This window comes from Parus major, chromosome 5 (assembly GCF_001522545.3).
Source record: "Parus major isolate Abel chromosome 5, Parus_major1.1, whole genome shotgun sequence".
Taxonomy (NCBI): Eukaryota; Metazoa; Chordata; class Aves; order Passeriformes; family Paridae; genus Parus; species Parus major.
Genome location: NC_031774.1, coordinates 32,016,278 through 32,040,400, shown reverse-complemented (window position 1 = coordinate 32,040,400; position 24,123 = coordinate 32,016,278). Strand labels below are relative to the sequence as shown.

The 24,123-nt window shown below is 33.5% G+C and overlaps 1 protein-coding gene across 5 annotated transcripts in view; it reads left to right on the top strand.

The window, feature by feature from the left end:
- The window catches only part of CDIN1 (CDAN1 interacting nuclease 1), a 125,781-nt gene that overhangs the window by 50,114 nt on the left and 51,544 nt on the right, over positions 1-24,123 (top strand). The window contains exons 6-11 of one of the 5 annotated variants that reach the window (XM_033514982.1): positions 1,436-1,515; positions 1,870-1,919; positions 4,759-4,826; positions 9,743-9,808; positions 12,169-12,274; positions 13,411-14,584. In XM_033514982.1, the coding sequence (XP_033370873.1) occupies positions 1,436-1,515; positions 1,870-1,919; positions 4,759-4,826; positions 9,743-9,808; positions 12,169-12,274; positions 13,411-13,444 (404 nt within the window). In that variant the 3' untranslated portion in view covers positions 13,445-14,584. Of the gene's footprint in view, positions 1-478; positions 649-1,435; positions 1,516-1,869; positions 1,920-4,758; positions 4,827-9,742; positions 9,809-12,168; positions 12,275-13,410; positions 14,585-24,123 lie in introns of those variants that run through there. The other 4 variants (XM_019006887.2, XM_015629868.3, XM_019006886.2 and 1 more) reach the window with 4 other exon arrangements.

The window sequence follows — 24,123 nt, the reverse complement described above, 5'->3', positions numbered from 1 at the left end:
GTAATGTGACACATTGCTTCTGGATGTATTTTTTCTTGGTTGAAATCATTGTCTTTAAAAATATTTGCACAAACTTTTGCTCCTGCCTGTGATAGCCCTTTGTAGCTCTTGCAAAGCCTTTAACTAATTCAGGGGCTTGTATTATTTTGCCTCATGTTGTATAGTTTCCTAAATAAATTATTTTCTTGCAAATGTTATGTTCACCTAAATATTTTTAAGAGGTAACTTGGGGAGTAGATTCCAATACCAGTCTCCTTTACTTTCAGCAAAGCACTTATACACATCCATTAGTGCAGCAGCATTGCTGCTTATATGGCAGATCCCTTTGTGTCACAGGCTCTGTCAATCCTCTTCACAGTGTCACCTGAGTCTTTTGATTCAGTTACTGGAGACCATGACTTATCTTTGCCTCTGAGTTGGGGCAAAACAGATGAAGAACAAGGAAAGAGTAGTTTTTCATTTTGTTTACAGGATTGAAGCACACACAGGTGATAGGAATTACTCTGAAGACTCAGACAAAAAAACTTTTGGCAAAGTGGGGGACCTTGCCATTCTCAAACCTGATCTACACTTAAGGATTCAATGACGGAAATGCACCCACCACCAGCTGAGGTTTATCAGAGGTTGTTCCCAGGACAGAGGCAGCAGGTGCAGTGTTGACTTTCCTCTGGAAAAAAATTAAATTAAATATTTGATGTTTTTAGAAGGCATTTTTATAGAATTAAGTCTTTCCACGACTATTGGTAATTAGCTGGTATTTGCAACTACCCAGACTAAGCACATGGAGAGAAAACAATGCCGAGGATTGCAAAGACTGTGTTTGAAAATAAACTAAAGGTATCTCCTGTTTTACGTTATTTTTTCATTGTAGTACCAATATCAGTGAGTAAAACAACGTGTTCAAATTAACTTCTTATTTCTTTTGACTTATATTTTTATGTTTCAAGAAAACAGAAAAAGCTTTTTTTCCAGTTCTAAATTCACTCAGAAAAATGTGTCAATGCTGAGTAAGTAAATACTTGAATTTGAAAACTAATAAATTGCAATCATGAAATCCTTAAAAAGTTTTTTAAAGGCTGTTTTGAATTTTTACATATCTTCTTCCTAAAATTCTAACAGGATATGAAGGTTATTTTGAGTTACACTTACTGTATACTAAACAGTTTCCTTAGAAGCTGCATGATACTTCTAAAACACAAACTGTCCAGTGGAACTGATAAGGGCCTGCTTTAACCTTGGCCTGGTTAAAATCCTTGGGTGTTTCAAGACTTTAGAGTTAATTGTATCAGAATGGGTAAGTAGTTATGAATTTGTAAGTTTGTATTTGCTGGGTGGATAATTTTCAAAATTATTGGTATCATCAGTGTTTTTATTAATGAAGTATAACTGAGCTAACAGGTTTTTTTATGGGTTTTTTTTATTTTTATTTCTCTAGCCTCCAAAACTCTTATAAATAGTATGCTGCGGGACCCTTCTCAGATTCCAGATGGAGTGCTAGCAAATCAAGTCTATCAGGTATTAATCACACTTGTTTTGTTTGCTTTGGATTTTTTTTCCTTTGGCAATTCTGTTATCTGCCTAGCAGAGTAAAAGATTTTAAACCTCATTTAATTACTGTCATCATAAACTATCAGTGAGGTCAGAGTGCACTATAAATGGCAGTGCAATATTTGTGAGGGGAGCATTTCACTTTTTAATAGCTCACTTTTATAGTGAATAAAAGCATTCCATTTTTGTTTTCTGTGATTAAATCTGAACAGCATCTGATAGCCTTTTTGAGGAAAAGTAATTACTGTTTTTAAGATACTCTTTAACTATAATGGTTTTGTAGTTGCCCATCAGTATACTACTTCTCTTATTTGTCTGCAGTGTACTGTGAATGACTGTTGTTATGGACCACTGGTGGACTGCATCAAACAGTATCCTTTCCCATAAAATTTTAGGTGCACAATTGATGAGCTTAGACTGTGTGGAAGAGATGTGTCTAGCTTTAACCTGACATAAAGTTCTGCTTCACAAAACACATTTCATACTCCTCTCTTTTACATTCAATCAGCTAGAGGGTCACTGCAGAGCTTTCTCTTAAGTAACAAAAATCAGATGGACCATGGGAAGATGTCAGTTTGCTGGTTACACATTCATATGCCTGATTGAACCTCTTTGGTTTTGATTAGTTGAAATGCATATCTGGTTTTTGCTTAAGGCTAAGTGACCATGCTTTGAGTGGCGGAGCTGGACTAGATGATCTCTGGAGATACCTTCCAATCACAACTATTCTGTGATTAAATTAATAAATTTCACAGATAGTGTTCAACATTATGGCTTTGCTTTGTTACGAATATGAGTTTTAACTGAAATTTTTTCAAGTGCAATTCAAGTGTGATTGACCTGATGATTAGTATTTTTAAACTCCTATCTGACATTCCAGTGCTGTTCTTTTATTTTCTCTTCTTGTTAAAGGAGATTATACTAGCTGTAGGAATAAACCCTTATAAATCCTGAATTTTCAGGGATATTTTTTTTTTTTTCCTGTTAAAGTAGTTAATTAGAGAGCCATAGTGTGTACACTGAGGGAACTCCATGTGGCACTGAGTGTTCCAGACTAAGATTGGAATTTGGTAGGAATGATTGCTAAGAACCCAAATCTATTTTAATGAAGTCCTGTAGGAGCAGCTCTTCTGTTTCAGTCTGTTGTCAAAGGAAAAATTTCAAAATCATGATCTGCTAGCACTAAGCAGGCTAGTAAGGCAGTTCCCTCCCAAGTCCTAGAGAATCCTTGCATGAATCTCTGCATACAGTCTGGGGGAAGATTTTGGTTTCACTGTATAGGCGCAGGGTAGGAAAGCTAAAGTGATGTTTAGTTATGCATGAAAAACAGTACTTATTGTAGTTGTGATACAGGTGATTGTCACTCTTTAAGAATACTTTCTTTTCACTAGAAACACTTGTGTCTACTACAGCCTCAGCCCTATCCCCATAAACTTTAGCAGCAGCAGGATAAAGTTGTAATTGTCATTGTGTTTTGTGCTTTTAATTGTAATTTTAAATATTCATTGAGATTATCTTCATGATTAAACAAAGTGCTCTGAAAGTGGATTAATCTAATAAGCCACACATTTTAAAGGGTTGTTGATCGCTAGTTTTCATATCTAAAATTTTAAGATTAATATTTTTTCATGAGCAATCTGGCTGTAGTCTTACGAAAGTGCCATGTTTAAAAGTAATAAAGACACATATATAGAACTATGAACCATTTTTAAGACTTACTTGCCTGCAGTCTAGAAAAGACTTTTATATCCTCTTCGGATTCTGGCTCAAATCAGTTGTTGAATATGCAGTGACACCAATGAGAGTAATGAGGAGTTTCTCAATTCAATTTGGCACGGGAAAGTTTAATACTAAGCTGTGTGAGTGCATTACTGCAAGTATGTTGCTGAATTAGATGTTAATTTTGAGGTGCATAAAATAGTTAAAAATCAATTTAAAGTTAAGGTTTTAAAAGCATAATGTCTTCTGAAGGATTGCATATTGATTTTAAATATAACTATCTAATTGTATATGCAGGGACCAAAGTATGAAGTCAACCTCTTTGTAAATGCCAAGAGGCTATTTTTCAGTAATAGTTCAGATGCTTACGGGAAACTAGGCTGCTAGATTGCATGAGTAGAAAATGGCTTGTGAGGTTATTTACAAGTTTTGCCCCATGGTCATTGCCATACATCAATAACAGGTATTATTATAGACTAAGTGTTTTTGCTTATGGTGCATTGTAAATTCTGTTTGCAGTATTTTTCTTACCTTTTTGCCATTCTTTGTTTTTCCCTTTTGTTCTGAAATTGCTAGTAGAGTTTAACATAATACATAGTTTGATATAAGCTGTATGAACACATGAAAGGATTCCATAGAATTATTTTTTTGCTCTTCGCTATGAAGTGCTCACGTAAGTAATTATCTGTAATGGTAAGGCGATCTGCAGCTTAAGCTTTAAGAAGTTACTTTAAACAGAATTTGGAACTTAACTGCTTTTAACATAAGATCTTTTATCATATTGTTCCAAAGGATTCTTCTTAAAAGCTTCCAGAATAGAACTTTGACCTCCAGGAGGATACATTAGAAATATTTAATTTGGTGACTATTTACATGTTGCAAGGAATAGTGCATTGGATCAACAAGCTGTCAGTGAAGTGAAAAGGACTTCACTATAATATACGATTTCATCTTTCCCTGACATTAGTTCATGCTTCTGAAAAATCAATTAAAAGGATGTTTTTTTACAGTAAGATGTTTCAGATGGATGTAGTACCTATCAATTTAAGAATATAAAGAAAGAAAACCAGTTGGTTTTTTTTTCAGCAAATCCTTTGCTGGATTGGAGATTTGATTACTAATCAGTAAATAGCAATTTTAAAGGTATTTAACTTCATGTTTTAGGATGACACTTCCTTTTATATTTAGAAGAATAAAGAGTAAAATACAAATGGAAATATTGCCCTTGATTATTTTGAATAAATATGGTCAAGTGGTTCTTAATTCTATAAAATGTATGTTGTTGGTACAAAAATCTGATTTTTGCAAAGTTGTGTATGCTTCTAAAAATCCCTATAAGGATTTTCAAAACTTAGTGTTCAAATCACTGGTCCCTTCTGAAACACAGATGAAGGCAAATAAATTCTATGATTAATTACTTTACCCATGATGTTTTTATGAAGTTGCTTCTTTTCCAAAGTAATCTGCCATTTCTTAACCTAAAGCTATCAGTGCTATTGGGCATGAGCACGAAGTCTTGCTGCGAGAAATGCTTTTGGAAAAAAACCTCTCTTTCATAGGTAAGAATCTGTAATAGAGGCTAGCCAGTGAATTCTTAACTTCAGAGATCTTGGTAACTGTTTACCTAGGACAAAATTCATCCCAAATACTCCCTATATTAGGTAGTAAAGAAGAATAAAATATGATTGATGCTATATATGTTATCTTTTATTGATTTAGAACTGAGCAGGAACTCAGTTACCTAATACCCTATATATACAGCACATGCACAGGCTTGCAATTAATATTTTATAGAATAAGTAGCTGAAAAAAATGCTTTAATATCTGCTGCAGTATTACTTTTGGTGTCATGAGATATTAGCCATAATCCAGGCCTTATGAGATTTAGGAAGAAGCATATGAAATATTAGCTTCAGAATGCTTTATGTATTAAAGAACTGCTAGAAGATTTACTCATTTACCTTGCTGTGCAGTTTCTGCTGAATTTTTGCCCCCTGCTTCCCAATCAATGCAATTACTCTTTTTTACACTCCCTATTTTTAAAGTTATTTTAAGGATTAATTAGTTAGGAAGTTACTTTCATATTTTTCCTTTGAGCCTGCAGTATATTTCTTTTACATGAGTGCCATTGAAACAAAGATTAATGTTTAAAGTATCCATCCTCTAGATGTGATAATAAACAATGACTTCTTAAATCTCAGATTCCTTATATGATGAGATGACAGTGAAGTGAAATGCTCTCTTCTGTTAATGGTTGAGCATTGTATTAAATTTGTGTTAACAGGGAATTTTGCTGTGTTTACCTGGAACTATGATCTCTCCTGAAGCTATTAGCAGGTTAAGATTTTGGACACCTTAAACAATTTTAAGTTAGAAAGCATTATTAAACTTTTTAAGAGATTTGTCCATATGATTAAGGAATCAAATTAGTGTGTTCTTTTATTTTAGAGAAGAGTGAAAAAAAGACAGGGTTAACTATCACATACAAGCTTGCAAATCACACTATGAAAATAAGAAGCAGATATTCTTATTTGACTGTAAGAGCACAGATACAGATAATAGGCTTAAGCTGTAATTGCAATGATGATGGCAAGTTAAAGTACCAAACAGTTCTAGGAACAATAAGTATAAAACAAACTGCCAGGTAAGGTTGTGGAAATACTGTCAATGAAAAATTTGAGGCTAGATTTGACATCTGTCAAAGCTGGTAATGAAATCAGTTCTGTCACGATACCAGGGAATGGACTGGAGACTCACTAAGGGATCCTCAACCCAACAATTATCATTTTATTTGGCTTGCTTAAGCAGTATAAAAATCACATTTAAATTTTAATGTTTCATGACTTTGGATAAGCATCAATTTTGTCTTTAGAGATTAGCTCCAAGAAATTTGTACTATTAAATTAAAACATGTAGAATGGGTTAACTTGTTAGAATATGAAGATAGAAATGAGAGAAATTAATTTGTTGTTCACACTGTATGTATAGTGAAGTATTGTTTAGTCATGATTTAAGATATGTTAAGATTATGTCTGTGATCAGATGTACGTATTTCAGGTTCTAGATGTGTTTGGGGTTTGGGGTATTCTTAAAAAAAAACTTTCCCTAAGTATTAGATGAACCCTACCAAGTTCCTTGCAATACAACTTCCCTTTCTGAAAAGCTAGTTCCAAAACTACTTGAAGAAAACACCAGAAAAACGGAAGAGACAATAGTATTTCCCATAGGTCCACAAATTCAGGTTTTGTAGCATCCTTCATTCTCGTTTTGAAGATGGCTTGTGATTTACATGCCTTATGGCTTGTAATCCCATTACTTTTTAGCACATTTCAAAGTAACAGAAAATTTGCAGTTCCCATATTATTAGTGTACTATTCCACTGTACTGTTCTTCAGGAATAGTCAGGGCGTTTGTATCAAATGTGTTCACCTGGGCAACAGAGAGTCTAGTTCAGGAGAGGAAAGTACAGTCAAAGGACACAGTGAATATCAAGTGCCTCAGTATAGTCTTAGAGCATGAAGTCACTTTTCAGGTTCAGGACAGAATTCGTCTGTTTCTAGAGCAGTTGGTTTTCAAAGCCTACAGATCAGAAGCAACACCTTCAGACTCACCCTGGAATTGACTGGAATCCTATACACACTAACAGGGGTTACATTTTATTAATCCACTGTTTATGAGAAGTGCTTCATATACCATGTCCTCTCTTCAGCAAAAACACAGTTCTCAAGTGTTTATCACTGGGCCTGAGATTAAAATGATCAATACAAGCATTTTATTAAAACAGGATCACAGCTTCACATGCCATGCTGAGATGCCAGAAGTTCCTTTGGTTCCCACCAGTGGAAGTAAATCATGAAATCTGATCAGTGTTTTCTGCTGTAATCTTAAATTTGCAGTTGTAGCTCATTCATGCACCAGCAGAAGAGGGCTAGTATAAAAACAATGATGTATTAAATGGTTCTGATTGAGTGTGACATTGTGGTAAAGATGGAGCTGCAGTTTTATTGGAAAACTAAATTAATGGGGTATCTGTTGACAAACTACTTATTAGGGCTGTTTCCATATAATTTTCAAACCTGAAGATTTATAAATGTAACTGTCAAAACTGCTGTGGGCTGGCTTTCAAGCAGTTACTGAATTATTTTCTTAAGCGATGCTAGAGTTTAAAGATCTTTTGAGGTGCAGAATTCTGCCTCCATATTTTCTGGACCAATGTGAAACATATCTGGCTGAAAAGCTAGAACTTCTTTTTGATGGTGTTCTGGTTGAAAACAAAAATTTTACTCTGATTATGAGGAGTTTCACTTCCTCAGAGTTATAAGGCTTCAAAACACTTGGAGAAATGCAAAGTTGTGTTTCTGCACATAGATACATCAATAATAAACATGGTTTTTAATATGTTTTCCAATGTTAATCACAGTTCAGAATGCTAGGAGAAACCACATGAAGATATTCAGAACCAGATTTAAAACAAAAAACATGTTCTTTTTCAAACTATGAACTAGTATTAAAAGATTTTAAAAGTAATTTGGCACCCTTGAAAAAAATAATCTGCTGAAGAATATTAAAAGTAATGCTGATGCAGATTTCAGTTCAGAGATCTACCACATTGACCTATTGAAACATGTGTTTACATTTGTTTGGTTTTCAGCAAGTTTTTTAAGGTGCATTTCCCTTATTTTGTGGTACTAGCATTTGTTATATGTGAAAGAAAATACTGATCTTTCCATTGTTGTTGCTCTTAAATGAACAAAATTTCAGCTGGGACATCTTATTGTCTATCCTAGATTATTTTAAACAATTAAGAGCAGGTTGCAGTTAACTAGATTTGAATAAAATAGTTTTGTTGTTTTTTCTTAAATAAGGATTCAAGGATTACGTAGAATATGAATTCATTTTTATGTTATGGAATAAAACTTTCTATTTATAGCTTCTGTTAAATTAGAACCTTCTTGATCTTAACGTCATTTATCTGTTTACATGAAAATCTAAGTTTCAAAAAACAGTCAAAAATCAAGTCTGTCTCCAAATCATAGAAATGTTTTTTATTACTTTATCATATGATATAATGATGTGTCACATTGCAAAGACTATTTACAGTGTAGTCTGTTTATAGTGAAGAAATACTCTCAAAATTAAAAATATATATATAGTACCACTCAAAAAGACTAAACAGCTATTGCAGTTTACACTGACACAAATGTTCAATGTTCCAAATTTACTTCTGTCCCATTTTCAGAATTAGTTCACTATATAAAATACTTCAAACTTATATTCTTCAATGAAAAAGAGTGGGAGAGTTTGCTTTTGGCAGTATTACAATATTTTGATTTCTAAGTTAGTGTGTTTTTCTTGTCATTAAAATGTTACTTGGACTCAAACTGCTGACCTTTCAGGATTTGTACAAAGTATTCAAAAACCGAGTTCTGAACATTGGCCATGAAACTACTGTCCTAACCTGATAAATGGATTGGAAATAAGCTACCCAACAGTGAGAATGGACCATTAATTTTAATCAAAGGTGATGTAGAAAGGCGAATGGGATGCATGACAATGTCAACAGCCCAGTAGGTGTTAAGGGGCTACACAGCCTTACTTGTTACTAGGTAGTGCCATTAGTTGAGCTTGGGTGAAGACAGAAAGCCATGCCTGGAATTGAATGACCAGGTCACTCCAAATTCTAATGGAGAAATGGTGTTTCAGAAATACCAATGTAATGGTATCAGAAATCAAGGACAATAGTTTAAAAATATGAAGGGTGACATTGGCTTTTTTTTTTTTTTTTTCCCCTTTTTTCCTGTTTTTTAAAAGGGAGCATCTTCTGCTTTTTGCAGTTTTGTCTTGCTCACTCATTATTATTTCTTGAAATGTTCAGCTCTAATATTTGTAAGCAATAAAGTTGTAGACTTAATGTTAGCAGAAAGTCTAAATCTTTTTATGTTCAGAAATTGGATCAATTCTACAGAATCCAGAATGCAGGAGAAACTAAAATTATGGCTCTTATGTGCTTAAATAAATTTCTGTGAGAGAAATTTCTTGCTTTTTTTTTTTTTTTAACAACTTTATGCTAACATCAAAAATAAAACCAAGGCAGCAGCGACAGTATATCTACATTTGTGGTGTTGGTGGGATTAATCTTAACACATCCAAAGGTGGAGAGACTCTTCTTTCAATCAGTGAATATACCTCTTTATTTTGAATATTTGGAGGTTATAAAATACTGTATGACAGCTTGAATTAATGATGTTTATAATGAAGACATAAAAATGCAGGGATGACAAAGAAGCATTTTTATATCCATGCTTCAGGTTTTCTACAAAGGTTCATTTAATCTGACACAGCATAGCATGCATAAGAAAGATATGTATGACTGCATTAGTAATTCTTGCACTCTTATTTAGAATAAAATTAATTATGCTGCTGTCTACTTAATGGAATAGTTTTATAAACAGTAGTTCTTATTTTCTATGTACAGCTGAAGATCAGCTTCGTGCAAAGGGTTATGACAAAACACCAGACTTTATTTTAGAAGTACCAGTAGGTAAGTATTTTAAAATAATTTTTATTATTTTGTGTAGAAGTGCTCATACAAAAATATTATGGCTACTTAAGTGAAGCATATTCTAGGATACTGCAAATTAGTCTCTTCAGGAGTTACCTAATAATTTTACGAACTTCTAGTTTGAGTCAGAGAGATTTGATCCTAAATAGGATAACCCGATGTTTCTTCTTTAGTCTTTGAATGTTTTTATATCATTATCAAAAAATAAAGGGAAAAAAAGCAACAGTAAAAACCCCCAAATCCCTGCTCCCTCTAATGTATTCTATCCACTGCCCTTCTGAACTAAACTCTGAAGTAGCTATAATTGTCCTCTGCTTCTAGACCAAATCAGTTCAAAGTAGTCTTAAGAGTATTACATTACCCCTATAGATCATTGCATAAAGGTTTGTCATTGTGAAATTATTCTTTTGCCATCACTTTGCATCCAAATAAAACTCTGCGGTTCTTTACTGTTTTTAAAAAGCCTGAATAGCAAGAAAGAATAAGAAACAAAAGTAAGTATAAAGGTCATGTGAAAGTGCATCTGCCTTTTCTGGCACGTCTCAAGACCTTCATGGTCTTGAGGCCATGTGGCAGCTGTTGAACATGAGCTTGGAGGGAGAATCCACAACCTCTGTAGGTAACATGTTCCTATGCTCAGGCACTCTCACAGTGATAAAGTGGTTGCTGATGTTCAGGTGGAAACTCCTGTGTTTAAGTTTGTACCTGTTGCCTCTGGTCCTGTTGCTGGACACCACTGAAAAGGGCCTGCCTCCCTCTTTACCGGCTCTTCAGAAAGTTGTGTACATTAGTAAGATCATAAGAAGTAATGTGGACCATAATTAACACAGTACATACTTGGTGTTAAGGTACCCACTTTTATATTAGAAACATGAGATTATGTCCCACTTACTCCAGGAGCCTGATCAAAAGGAAGCCAGAAAAGCAATGATTTTTTTAGTTCTTGAGAAGGGAAACCAGGAAACACCCAAAAGAATTATTTTGTAATATTACTCTATTAGAAAGAAGGTTAAAAAAGTCATTAATTCATTTGCATATATTTGTCTCAAATTCAAGTAATAATAGTGTATTGCTTCTTTCAAATCAATCTAATCACTTGAGACTTACAGGAAATCATGTTCTACCTGTTGTCTGATATAAACTAAGGTATAGCATTCCTTGGATTCTTTTCTTAATGACTCAGTACATACCCAGGAAAGGCAGATGTTTCTTAGAAATAGCTTCTGAGCTGATTATACCTCAGCTGTTACATCTCCTGGGGTCTAAAAGCGTTGGGGGTGGGGAAGGATTTAGTAGTATAGGCCTACACAAGTTAACTGGGTTACTGATAGCAGGATAGTGGTGGCACATAGATCTTGGTGTGATGACTTCATGAGTTATTTTCCCAGATTTCCTGAGTAGTTTTGTAGTCTGTGGTCAATCATTTGCTGCTATAGCCTCTTGTAATCTATGTGTATAGTGCTTCTGGGTTTGCGTGTTCTCTGAAAACCTCGTTCCAAGTCAAATTTAGGCTAAAGCATCGTGATTGTGGATATTGTAGGTAACTTAAAATAAAGGTCTTTAAAATTTTTTAAGGTCTTTACAACGATACCTAACAATACCTTTTTGGAGAAATGGTCTCTTAGAGTGGTGCTCATGATTTCTTCAGCAAAATTACATTGTCAACTTCAGAGAGGACATTCTGTTTTCAAAAAAATTATGATTTTATTAATATTAGTAGTTCACTCCTGCAAGAAATGATGAAAGACATAAACCAAAGCAAATACCAAAGCATAGAAAGAAAGATAAATTCAAAATCACATTTTTTCACATAAGCCTTCTTACTCCTAACTTCTTTCTGATGAGGCATGACTGGCTTTACAAAAGAAAGAAAGCAGACACATGTCCAGGATAAATTTCCTTCCCTCTCTTACACCTTCCATTCTGGATTGGTGGCAAGTGTCTTTCTTTAACAGCTTAGCTAACTATCATTCAGCAAAAGTTTCCAATTTATTACCTGACAACTACCTTCCAGCAAAATAAGGGTAGTAGAAGAATGCAGCTGTTTCTTAGTCTACTCTCTTTTTCTTCACATTCTGTTTGTGTTATAATAAATGCAGATATTTGGAACAGGGTGTAATTAAACTGAAATTCATGTGATTATCTATTTAAAGTATTTTCTGGTATTTTTTCTAAATTCCCTATGTGCATATTTGAAAGATAATTTTTACAAATATGTAACTCGGTTGCAAGCATAAATTATGTGGTAGATTGTGGAATAAATAGAATGTTCCCTAACAGTCTTACAGGCTGTTGGGTGTGATTTTCAGAGTTCAGTGTGTTTTCTACTGTCACTCTAGCTGTGGAAGGACACATAATTCATTGGATTGAAAGCAAAGCCTCATTTGGTGATGAAAGTAGCCACCAAGCCTACTTACAGGACCAGTTTTGGAGCTACTGGAACAGGTATATTTCTATTATTTTTCCTTATAGATAAATAGGACTTCATTTTAAAAAGAAATTACTGGATAAAACACTACTGACTCTCTGTGTTACTAATCTGGCATTTTGAATGCCATTAATTAGCATTTCAGGTTGGTGTGCTGAAATATTTATGAAAAATTGAGATTTTAATTGTTAGTACGCAGCAAATATATATATAGTGATTTTACAGTGATGCTAGATGACAGAGTAAGTATTTTGGTACAGAAGTTATATGTCAGGTTTTTTAGTACCTGACTTAGAAGGAAGATTTTGCTGTAACGTTTTGGAATATGAGCAGGGTGTCAAATTTGATAAAAAATCTTTACAGTCTATCCAAGTGGGGTTTGTGTATAAAGGATGTTATTGCTCATTGTCATTGTAAGTACGACACTACTGTTTCATCGTGGGTTTTTTTTTTAAATAAAGTATTTCTTTTGTATATTATTTACATTTGAAGCAATAATTACATTATCTTTGAGTTGAAAATATAGTAAGTATTTGCAGGATAAGGGGAGAAATGAGTTATGCTAGACAGAATTTTGTGGCATGTTGATGGTATTGGTGTAAAGATATTTTCTTTTAAATATGGTTAAAATACCTCCACTTTATTGTTCTAAAAATCATTATTATGTATATTTATAAATCTTTCCATGTTCCTAGACACCTCCGCACTGGAGGATTTTTTTCCCAAAAAAATATTAAACAGAATGCTTTATCTTCAATGCCATTTTTCTGTATATTAGAACCCTAAGAAAGATAGTGAGGCAAGTTAAAGTTTTAATAACAGATTTTTTAAAGCATAAATTTAGAAGTCTTCTCAGCATCCACAAGAGCCCATCAAAGGGATAGTGGAGAACATGGCACAAGTGTGTGAACATGCAACAAAAATGGGGTGTGTGCCAATATCAGAGACTAATCTGGTGACCATTAGCGTTTCAGACAAATGTGAAAACAACTAGCATTAACTTTGGAAAATACCTTAAAAGTAGGTTCAGTAGAAAACTGCAGAGAAGGGGAAAACAGATCTTGATAATAACATCATCAAAGTGCAGAATTATGCTCTGAAGCAACATTCTTGATTGATATGAAAAGGACTTGCTCTTCTTTGACAATCCCAGAAAGCAGAGAATTGGAAAACTTGAATCAAGGTAATGGGAAACCTGGAAGGCTGTCAGTTGTTGGATGAAGATATTATACTCTAGAAGAGTTGTAGAAAATAAACTGTGAAACACTGAATATAAAACTTAAAAAGAAATTTGAGCATATACAATATCTAGGCAAATGGTGAGAATGGCGGGAACGACAGTGATGCAAACAGTGCTGAACTGCACATTAGTGTAAAGGAAATGGAGCACCTCAGCCTGGGAGAAGACCATCAGATGTACTGGAATACTTTCTGGTGTAAAGGGTGTGTTTGAAGGCATTCATTATGGTATCAGAGAAGAATACCTCCAAGAAGTGATTTTAAACAGATAACTAACTAATTTTTAAAGATACTAACTTGAGATGTGGTGAAACTTGCACTGGCAGGTAGAATGAAGGCACTGATCCAGTTGTTTGTAATAAAATTGCCATTAAAGTTTCTGTCTTTTTTTTTTTTTGTGCTATCAACTGTCTATCCACATTTTAGTGTAAAACATTTGAGAATAGTGTATACCATTCGCACCTGACATTTCCAAAGGAAACTTCTCTTATGCTTTTATCAAGAAATTAAGTTGGTGATAATTTCATTTTAATCTTAACATGTACCAATTAATAATTTGACTTCAGAAGTGGAATAATATCTCTCACTGAGCTGTTAGTCAAGTATCTTTAATGTTGCAATAGCTAGACTGGAAGGATACATGGATCAATAAAACATTTGGGAAATAGTTTTGAGATATTTCCAAATCTGCTGTCATAGATGTTTGTATTGGAAACAGCTACAAAAATGGTTGATTCTTAAAGATAGTGAATTTACATTTGTATAAAGAAAACTAGAATTCTCCATGGTAAGATTTGTTATGCCCTGAATCAAAAATTCAGGTTAATTATGGAAATTAGGCAGATTTCTGTGGGAAATTTTCAGATTTCTATTTAACAGATAAATCCTGTTAGTTTTAATTTTGGTACTTCTTGGCCAAGCTGACTGTGCCACATCTTCTGAAACAAGTTCTGAATGACTGTATTTTCTAATATAATGACAGTTGGGTTAATGAACACATCTTAACAGATTAGGTTGCATGTAGATCAGACAGTTAACTTTCATTGGTCTCTATAACTATGTATCTAAAAGGACACAGGTGTAGCTGCACAAACTGTTGACCAATTTTGTATTATTTAATCAGTCTATACAGCAGTCTCTCAAGAGAGAACCTGATTCTCAGTCAGTCCACCACACCTTTATGTCTCCCTTCCTCTTGAAAGAGAGAAATCATTTGGAGAAAAAGCATGAGTTCACAATAGAGATGCTATGACACTCAGGTAATAGTTTAGGGTTTTTTGAACCTGACCTACTGGTTGAATGTAAAGCAAAAATGAAATTCAGGAAAAAAATCACCTGTTAGATGTGGATAGAAACACAAAACTTGATGCTTTGAAAGGAATGAAAGTAAGAGGTTTTAAACCTTTTCCATTCAGCTTTTTTATTGCTTACCTAAAAATTGGGAATCAAGCTGGAAAAGTTTCTGTGTTCTTTTCTCACATGTCACAGATAAAGAAGAATTCTATTCAGAATCTGACTGTAAGCTTTGAGCATAGCTGGGGCTTGTTTGCTGTTGTGTGTATTTCATTAAATCCTGTACTTTGTGCTAACTAAATCTGTGCGTGTCTTAAATTGGTCTGTACTGACAGGAAAGAAATGGCACTTTCTCATTTAACAGAACAGCTCCCTAGATGCAGTCAACCATGTCTGTTCACCTCAGTGCAGAGGAACACCTTTTTATTACTCTGAGTTCTGCAGGGACAGCTTAGCGAGGTTTTTTATGGCTCATACATCAGTGGTATTGTTAAGCAATTTTCAATTGCAGTGGTGCACTGCAACCTCATCTTCAAATTAAGCTCCACATTAAAAATGTACAAAGTGTACCTTGTCAGTGGATTTGCACAGTTATAATTTAAGATGTTGTTTAGATATTGAGATTTTTCAATAATAAAGAAATAGGAAAACGCAAGTTTGGTCTTGCGTATTCCCAGACTGATTTTACAGCTATGTTTTAGGAAAAGAAAGATATTTTATATACTGGACAAACTTAGTATAAAGTGATTCATATACTTCCTTCAGTATGTTTGTTCCTCTAGAGCAGTGGCATCCACTGAGCAGGCTATAGCTTACATTGCCACTGGGTAAACAAAAAAACTCCATGCACAAAATATAATTGCTTTGTGCACAACTAGTAGATACCACACTTTCCATTCTTCACTGGTCTACACTGGTGTATTTGTTGTCACTATGAGAATAAAAGCTATTAAATAGTCAGGGTGACCAAAGGTAATTTGGAGAGCATGAACAGCAAATTACACAGATTGCACTTTAAAATGAGGTCTATGAACATGTTATAAGTTATTTTAGGGTTTAGATGAATGTTGCTGTTTCTTTTTCTTTCATCCATAGTATCTGATTTTATAGTTTTGGTTTTTTTAAAATTTAAATTAAAAATTGGAGTCCCAGCTGTAAAAGTCTGTTAGTCAGAGCTGACAGGCATGAGTACTGTTTTCTAAGGATATACAGACCAGCAACACATGGTTCAAACAGTAATTAGTGGGTGCACTGTCAGTGACTTGCTGTAAGATATAAACTCAAATACAGCAATTTACATTCTCTATCTTCTCCAAGCATGGCTAAGGCATATGTACAGTCTGGAATGTAATTTCTAGAGAGTCCCAGGAGATGGCTTGACGTCATTATTAGCTAAAGAGACTTTACTATATGTGAGGAAAACCATAGGAAAATGTCATATTTGACACTGTTATTAAACTAAAGGCAATTTCACATAGTGAAAAAGAAGCATATCATCTTCTCTTTGAATAAAATGGTAAGTCATCTCCGTACTAAATTCCTTCCGCCATTTGTGTGTTCTAAATGTTTAGTCCTGTGCTTCTATTTTTTTGAGAGAAGAAATAAAAGTGAGTTTCCCATAAGTAATTTTAAAATACTATTCACACTTTTTGGAAGCCTAAATTCGTGATTCAGTGTGTCGTTAATTGGTGCATTATGCCTGATCTTGACACTTCAGTTCATAACTATAAGTCATAGTAAAATTATTAAATTATTGTAGAGCCACCTCGATTAATAAAAAATAATTAATTCAGGTAAGTGCAAAAAGAAATTATGCAAAGGATTATATTTCACAACACAAATGCACATAATGTGTTCCTAGGTTGTTTTGAGAAAAGTGTTGCGTTCAAATTCATTTGCAGTTGATGGTAAGGACGAATTCTATGTGAGCAATGTCTGAATCAGGAGATAAGAATTAGAGGCATTTTTTGCTGTTTATCTCTTTAGAGTTTATTGGTTTGACAGGTTACTGTGAAGACTGTTGAAGTAATAATTGTTGTCTGATTGTAGGTGATAGGGGAGGAGGGAGATGTGTTGTGGGTTTATGGATGTCCGTTCTGCTGGCGAGTTCAGTAATCTTCAGTTGTAGATGGTTTAAAAAATTGTTTTGGTGAGTTGAAAACCATTCTAACAACTTGACTTGGAAGAAACCTTGGGAGTTACATTTGTCAAGTGGCTAGGAAAACTGTTCATGCATACCCAGTATCCAAAGCAGCCCAAACATAAAGAACTGAAAGGTCATTCTTCTCCTTGCAGTATGATGGTTTGTTGACATATTTTGACACACTGGTACAATGCTGAAAGGTTTTGACCTTACTGCAACACTGAGGGACTTAGGGTTTGTTTAGCTATCTAGTGCTTGTAGATTTTCACACATGCTGGGTTTTGCTATGCTCCTTTTTCTCTCCCTTCTGTCTCCACTTGAATTACTAAATTAATCTTAAACAAAAATGGATGTTGGTAGAAGAGAGAGTTTAGGGTAATTTTTACCGCTTAAGACTTTATATAGGAAGTTTCTTCAAAACTAATTAACTTTTTTTAAGTGAATTACTATGCCATCTTGCTAAGCTTAGTAGCACTAAGTAAGATGTTTGTTTATAGACAAGAAGAAAACCAAAAGCATTGAAAAGTGCCATTTTCTACTACTTTTCTAGTAGAAAATGCAGTAGTCTACTTTGTGAAGATGATAAAAGTCTGTGTTCTTCTGCAAGAGTAATAGATACAAGCGTTCATTCAAATATACATACATACACACACAAACACATAGAGGTGTTTGTACTTCACAAATATCCTAGATACATTTAGCCTATTTCCAATTGCATTTCATAGTAATTATTTTTGTCTTTATTTAATGACACATGAACAGTATAAAATCAGCATGTAGCTTATGAAAAATATATTTTTTTTCCTCCATCTCAAAAGTAATGTTTTTAGATTTTACCTGTCATGCTCTCTTCAACAATGTGGTTGAAAAACAGAGTAGAAATTTTCACTGAGACTATGGCTTATGCATAGCATAAGTTGATTGTTTTGCTGAGCATTGTAGATGGTTTAATTTTGTATCAAAACTAATTTTTGTCAAAGCAAAGAAATAACAGACAATATTTTATTGATATTATCATTTACGTTTGAGTGAGTGATATTAAGTATATATTTTCATGCATTGTTCTCCTTAGGTATTGTATTTCATACAGGCATGAGACTGAGATTTTAATTAGAATTTCATTTTCTTATGTAAGCCTCTTTCACTGCTAGATTGTTACATCCTGAATTTAAAAAAATAGGAAATGAAGCAGTATATGTCTTTGTTTACATTATTTTTCCCTTCTATTTTTCTGTACCATTCTAAATATTTTCTCATGACAAGAGATTCACATAGTGTAGATAGAGTATTTTCAGCTTTCTTCCATATTACTGCAAGGCTTAAGCTCCAGTTCTCCTGGTATTTCTCATTCAGATTAGACAAGCATCTAAGTTTCTGTACGATAAGAGCTGACAGCATAGATCCTGCTATTCTTGCCAAAGGCCTGGTTGCAGACACTCCACTATGTCAAAGAATGTCAACCCCCCACAGACCTTACCTTTCAGAACTCCTTGTAATTTTTAATTGACATTTACATCTGACATTTTCAATGTATCTTTTAGTGTTGGTTCTTTATCTACCTACTAGTAGTTGAAACCAAACCAAAGCTAAAAGACTGCCTTCCTGTAAGCTATGATATCGTATATTTTTTTATTTAACGAGGTCAAGTTGCTGGCTGAAACTCAAGAATGATCATCTTCCTCTTCCTTTTTGTAACTCCAGAGGTGCTAGTCTAATCTATTTCAAATGACAATTGAAGAAGGTAGTAGGCCTGTAAAGTGAAATTTAAATTCTAGTACTAATGAACAAAGCATAAGGGTATTATTGTTACTGTGCATCATGTACAGAAGGGATGCAGAGATTTCAAGGAAATTTTAAGAATACTAAGAGGGACTTTCCTTTTGAGTCAGGTACTTGAATAGTGAAAGTGAAAATATTCATACCCATATTCATGCAAGGTATGTTAAGAGCATAATATTGTGAATAAAGTAAAACTGGCAAGTATGTCATTTAGCTACATGTTTCAGTTGTTGAGCTTCTTTGCCTTCAGAAATCTAGTTTTATTTGGGTTACAATGCTAAAAGCCTAATAAATTAGTTTGAGCATAATTATCCATCTACTAGAAGTTAGAATGGAGGACTACAGTTGATCATAAATGTTACAAAGCAAAAAAAGTAGAAACAGCATTTTGTAGAAAAAGCATATTATCACAAATAATGCTGCTTTTCTTCTAATTAGTTAATTTACATTTTGCAAATTAAGGGCAAGATTCAGACAGAAGATAATCTAGTAGCATATCATAGCTTTACTGACCTATATTTGTATATGCCAAATTTAAGTTAATTAGAAATGTAGATGCTGTTTGTTTTATCTGTCAAAAAGCTCATGTTAAAAAAAAAAATCTAGACACACTTTCCCCCCCAACATTTATCATCTAAATAATAGTCTTGCCAAGATGGCAGCCTCATAATAAACTCTTTTCAGTGGAGTGATGGGTAATGAAGCTTGCTTGTGAAGGCAGCGAAAAATGTTGTCTAGCCAAATGTGTGGATATGATGGCTAGAGAATCAGTGGACTTTCTCAGTCATCAATCTTTTTAGTAGCCTCTTACACATCTGAATATTTTGATAGATGATCTAATAATTGAGTTATCTATCTTTCTAACTATCAGAGTTGCATAAAAATTATTCTCACATGCTATTGAATATTATATATATTGAGCATCCAGTAAATTTTTCAAAAGAGGTCCAGGAGGTGGAGGAATTTTGTTTGTCTTAAGCAGCCTTTAATACATTAAATGATAAATTATGTATAGAATACAAAACTATACGTACTAATATAAGCAAAAAATAAATAATGTCAATAGCTGATTACAGATAGGTCTCAGTAAATAAAGCATTTAAAAGCACGGGACTGGTGAGGTTAATGCACAATCTAAGAGTAATTTGAAGTACAAAATGAGTAGATTCAGTAGTCCCTGGGCAGTTAATGGACAGGAATCACATTTCCACTCAGTTGCACAAATTCCTTATGCCTAAATCTTGGCTTAGGCAAAAAGAAATACAGTGTCACTATGGTGTATCATGTTTCTATTCAGCCTCTGTGAGAGCTCCAAAAGTTTCTTTTAATTAAAGATGAGACTGAAATGTATATATTGAAACTTCCTACATTTTGTTTGTTCTGAGTGATTGTACAATATGGATTCCTGTTTCCAGAGCACAATAATCTGCTTCCCTAGAACACTAATCTTGTATTAATGTAGATACTGAGGTTATTTGGATAAATTGTATTAAGCACATCATTAGATGTGTTTTACTAAAGCTTCTGAGTGGCAGAGCAAAATGCTTGTTGGTGTTGGTGTGCTTTTATTAAGCACCACATTATATCATTCTTCATTTCAAATGCATTTCCAGTTGGGTAAAAACTATTTCAACAATAAGTAATATATTGTAGCATTAAGAATATTTTTAATTCAAAGATATTTTTTCTGCATCAATACCACCAGTTTATGTTCAATTACATACTTTTGTAGAGACTGTAAAAGGTTCCTTTTTGTAAATTCTCAAAAACTGTGTGATGGGGACTCATTTCTTAAATGAATTTTTGTTTTTTAGTACTTTCTTTGTTTCATAACTACAGCAAGTAGCAATTAAACAAGTAGGTGTAATGAATAGTTCTCCACTTAGCAAAGAGGCTTTTCTTTCTCTGTTCAGAACTAGAGTGACTGGGGTACATTCTTTAGGATATCAAAAAGTTGTTCACTCATTTCAGAATTTCAATGGAAAAGTATCAGAGGGATTTTCTTTATAGTTACTACCTGCTTAATGTAGAATGAGAAAAATGGATTTCAAGGACTGGCATGTTACCATTGTTTGAGAACACTTTGTGAAAGTATCATTGAACCTCATGGGACCTTGCCACTGCATATGGATCTGCAAATTGAACAAACTTTTGGCTGTCTCACTGGCAGTGGTTGTGGCTGACGATGAGTAAGCAGAATTCTTGATGTTTATTAGTTCTTCCTAAACATGCATAATTAGTTAGTTAAAGCTGGGTACATATAAAGCAAGACACTGAAGTAAGGTGACTTGAGTATCAAAAATGTAAAAGCTTACAATAAAGTTTGTCTCTGAAGTTCCACATTTTTCTTGCAATATTGCATCCCATTTAACAGTCTACACTTTTGTTTTCAGTAATATTTAGTTTGATTTTATGCCATTTTAAGTTACGTAAGGATGATGTTACAGAAGTATCATTTAAACCTAGAACTAAGGCAGTAGAAAACAAGTTACCAAAAAGAAGCTTATATTATTTTCTTTTATTACTTGTTGAATTTTAACAGAAGAAAACTAAAATTGCTTCTGAATGTATAAATTCATATGCAATTAACTGGAGTTTATCGGTGTCAGTGTTATGTGGCTTCTTCTGACCTTAAGTAAATTGGCAGTTACTCTAGGTAGCATTTGTAGCATTTCTGCTAGAGAACATACCAAGCTCCTAAGCATGCACAGTGTGTTATCTCACAGTGTGTTATACTTACGTATATATTTGTGTGTATACTTCATGAATGTTTAGATCTTTATTTAGGAAAGTGATCTTCATTTCCCTCTCCTAATCAAAATAGTAAGCATCTGTGTTCCTTCTTTTCATTTGATTAGCATTCTCTCATCCCTCACTAGTCTTTGATATGAACATCAGGAAATCATGTCCTTTTATTTAAATGATAAATGTGTCTTTGTCATGAATACTTACAGACATTCTAAGATTTACATCTGAATTGTCAAAGTGTAACTGCACGGCTTCTCTGATGTGTGACATTATTAGTGAAATAAAGAACTTCTCAGTATTTTATGGATAGGCCTTAAGTATTGACACTGCAAGGCTAAATTAGTTGTGATGCTGCAAAAATTTTTCCTTCATCCACTGTTTTTCTAAGATGTGTTGTTTATCAACAAGAGAAAATCAGCTGCATGAGAATCTCTGCAGCCATTCCTATTTACATGTTCCAAGCTTGTCTCTTCATGTTTCATTATTTCAGTCTGATGTCTAGTTAGCTCTTATCAAAACTAATACCATCTGAAGTACCAGGCTTCCGGTAGTCACACAACCAACATAAAAATTGCAGTCTGACTAATATTATTAAAGACAGTATCTCTTTAAACCTGGGCTTTGTTTCAGTGTCTAGATAAATTATGTCTTGGAAATTCATTTCAGTGAATGAGTCACTGCTGTTTCAATAGATGAAATGCATCTGCAATTATATTCTGCATGTTTTTTAATTTAAAAAATAACAAAAATACAAGTGTTAAGATTAAAGCTTTGGTACCATTCTTACTGTGTCTTGATGCTACTAAGTCAGAGCTACTGTATGGCTGTCTTCTTATTGTTCAAATAGTACAGTAAGTTAAAATATTTTATAAGACAAACACCTAAATGAGATTTTATAAACTATTTTATCATCTATTTGTAGCAAAATTTGAATGTGTCAGGCAAGTAGGTAATTTAATTTTAGTTCCTACAGAAAGCTAGTGTTCCTTGAAATCTCTAGATTTACTTACACAGGATAAAACATTTTTTCCTTTATCTCTTTTTCTGCTCTTTTATTTATCGTATTCTGAGTATATCATGGTTGAATTCATTTCATGTTCTGAGTGATGAAATGCTGAAATGAACCTTTGAAATTTATAGTTTCAAGATATTGCTATTTATAATCATTAAAATTCACAAAATAGTTAAGAGAGGAATTTAGTGAGGGATCCCACAAAATATTTTAAGGGCCCATGATCATGATCAGTTTATAATTGCAATATTCTGTAATGTCATATATACAGTACACTGCAATAATTAAAATTTTTTTCAACTTTTTAGTGCTGCTTACCTCAGAAACTTTTACAGCAACATTTCTAGTATAGTCTTTTTTTTTTATTCCAAGCTTGTTTATATTATAAAGTCATGTAAAATTGATCATATTACTTTTATCTCTTCATTTGGAAAGCACTGTTTATTTAAAATTAATGAAAATTACACATATTACAGGCATTCTGTAAAACTACTTTTGTAAGTATATTTTCATTTACTTGTTTCAAAAGGAGAAATTCCTTTTCAACACAGCCCAACAAAGTGAAGTGGTATTTTCTGGCATACGAAGGATGCCTGTGAGTTTTTGAGACACTGAAGCTGTAACCAAACTTGAAGACAATGATGGCAATGAGCTTCTGTCCAGAGTTAATCAGCTGCAGAATTTGTAAACTGCATATGTGTCAAAGTTGAAAATGTTAGCACTCTGATAGAAGCTTGAAAAGGTTAGAGCTGATAAAAGCCATCAGCAGTTAAAGAAGGTGATTTATGGGAATGTAATGACACAAAATGCCTCATTTATCACTCATATATAGATAGGTTAAGGTTTCGGTGTCATACTTTAAAAACTTGACCACTTAGAATTGTCAAAATAGGTACTTAATTGCCCATCATACATTTCAGTTCATATTTCCTTTGCTCGAATTTTGGTGATTTTACTGTTTTGCTTTTCATATGGTTCTTTTTAAAGTCATTCATATTTCATATTTATTTCATATTTGTTTCAAATGGTATGCTCAGTGCTCTTTTAGAACTTTTATTAGGTAAAGCTGTTGATTTGAATGCTGTCCAAATCTTTTGTTGATTTACAATTTCATTCAGCCTAACTGTAAGGAAAATAACTGAAGGTTTCGTTTTCTTCTGTTCTATACCACTAATTCTCATCAAGAGTTTACAGCTTTCTAATTCAATCCTTACATTTCCTCTCCAAACTGAAATGTGAGATTTAAAAGTGAATCCATCAACTGGTTTCCAGTTCCAGTCACTTAAGTTACTGTTTATCTCCATGCAAATTAAATTTAATCCAAAACTACCAGTACTGTTAAATGATCCTAAAACAAAATAAAAATGTTAAGAAAAATGCATAGTAGTATGCTGACTTGACGTGAGGACAGCAGCAAGCAAATCCCATAGATTTGAGACTGACTGGTTTTATTTTAACTGTCCACAGTTTCATCATGGATCTGTAAAAAAAGTAAATGCAAACATGGATAAATTCTCATCAAAGTGTGAGACAGATATTACAAATATACAGGTTCAACTTCCAAAAAAAAAATTTGTAATAATGTTTCTAAAGATTTCTTTTTCTTTACTTATTCTTTTTAAACTATTTCATCCTCCCATTTCCAGATTTTA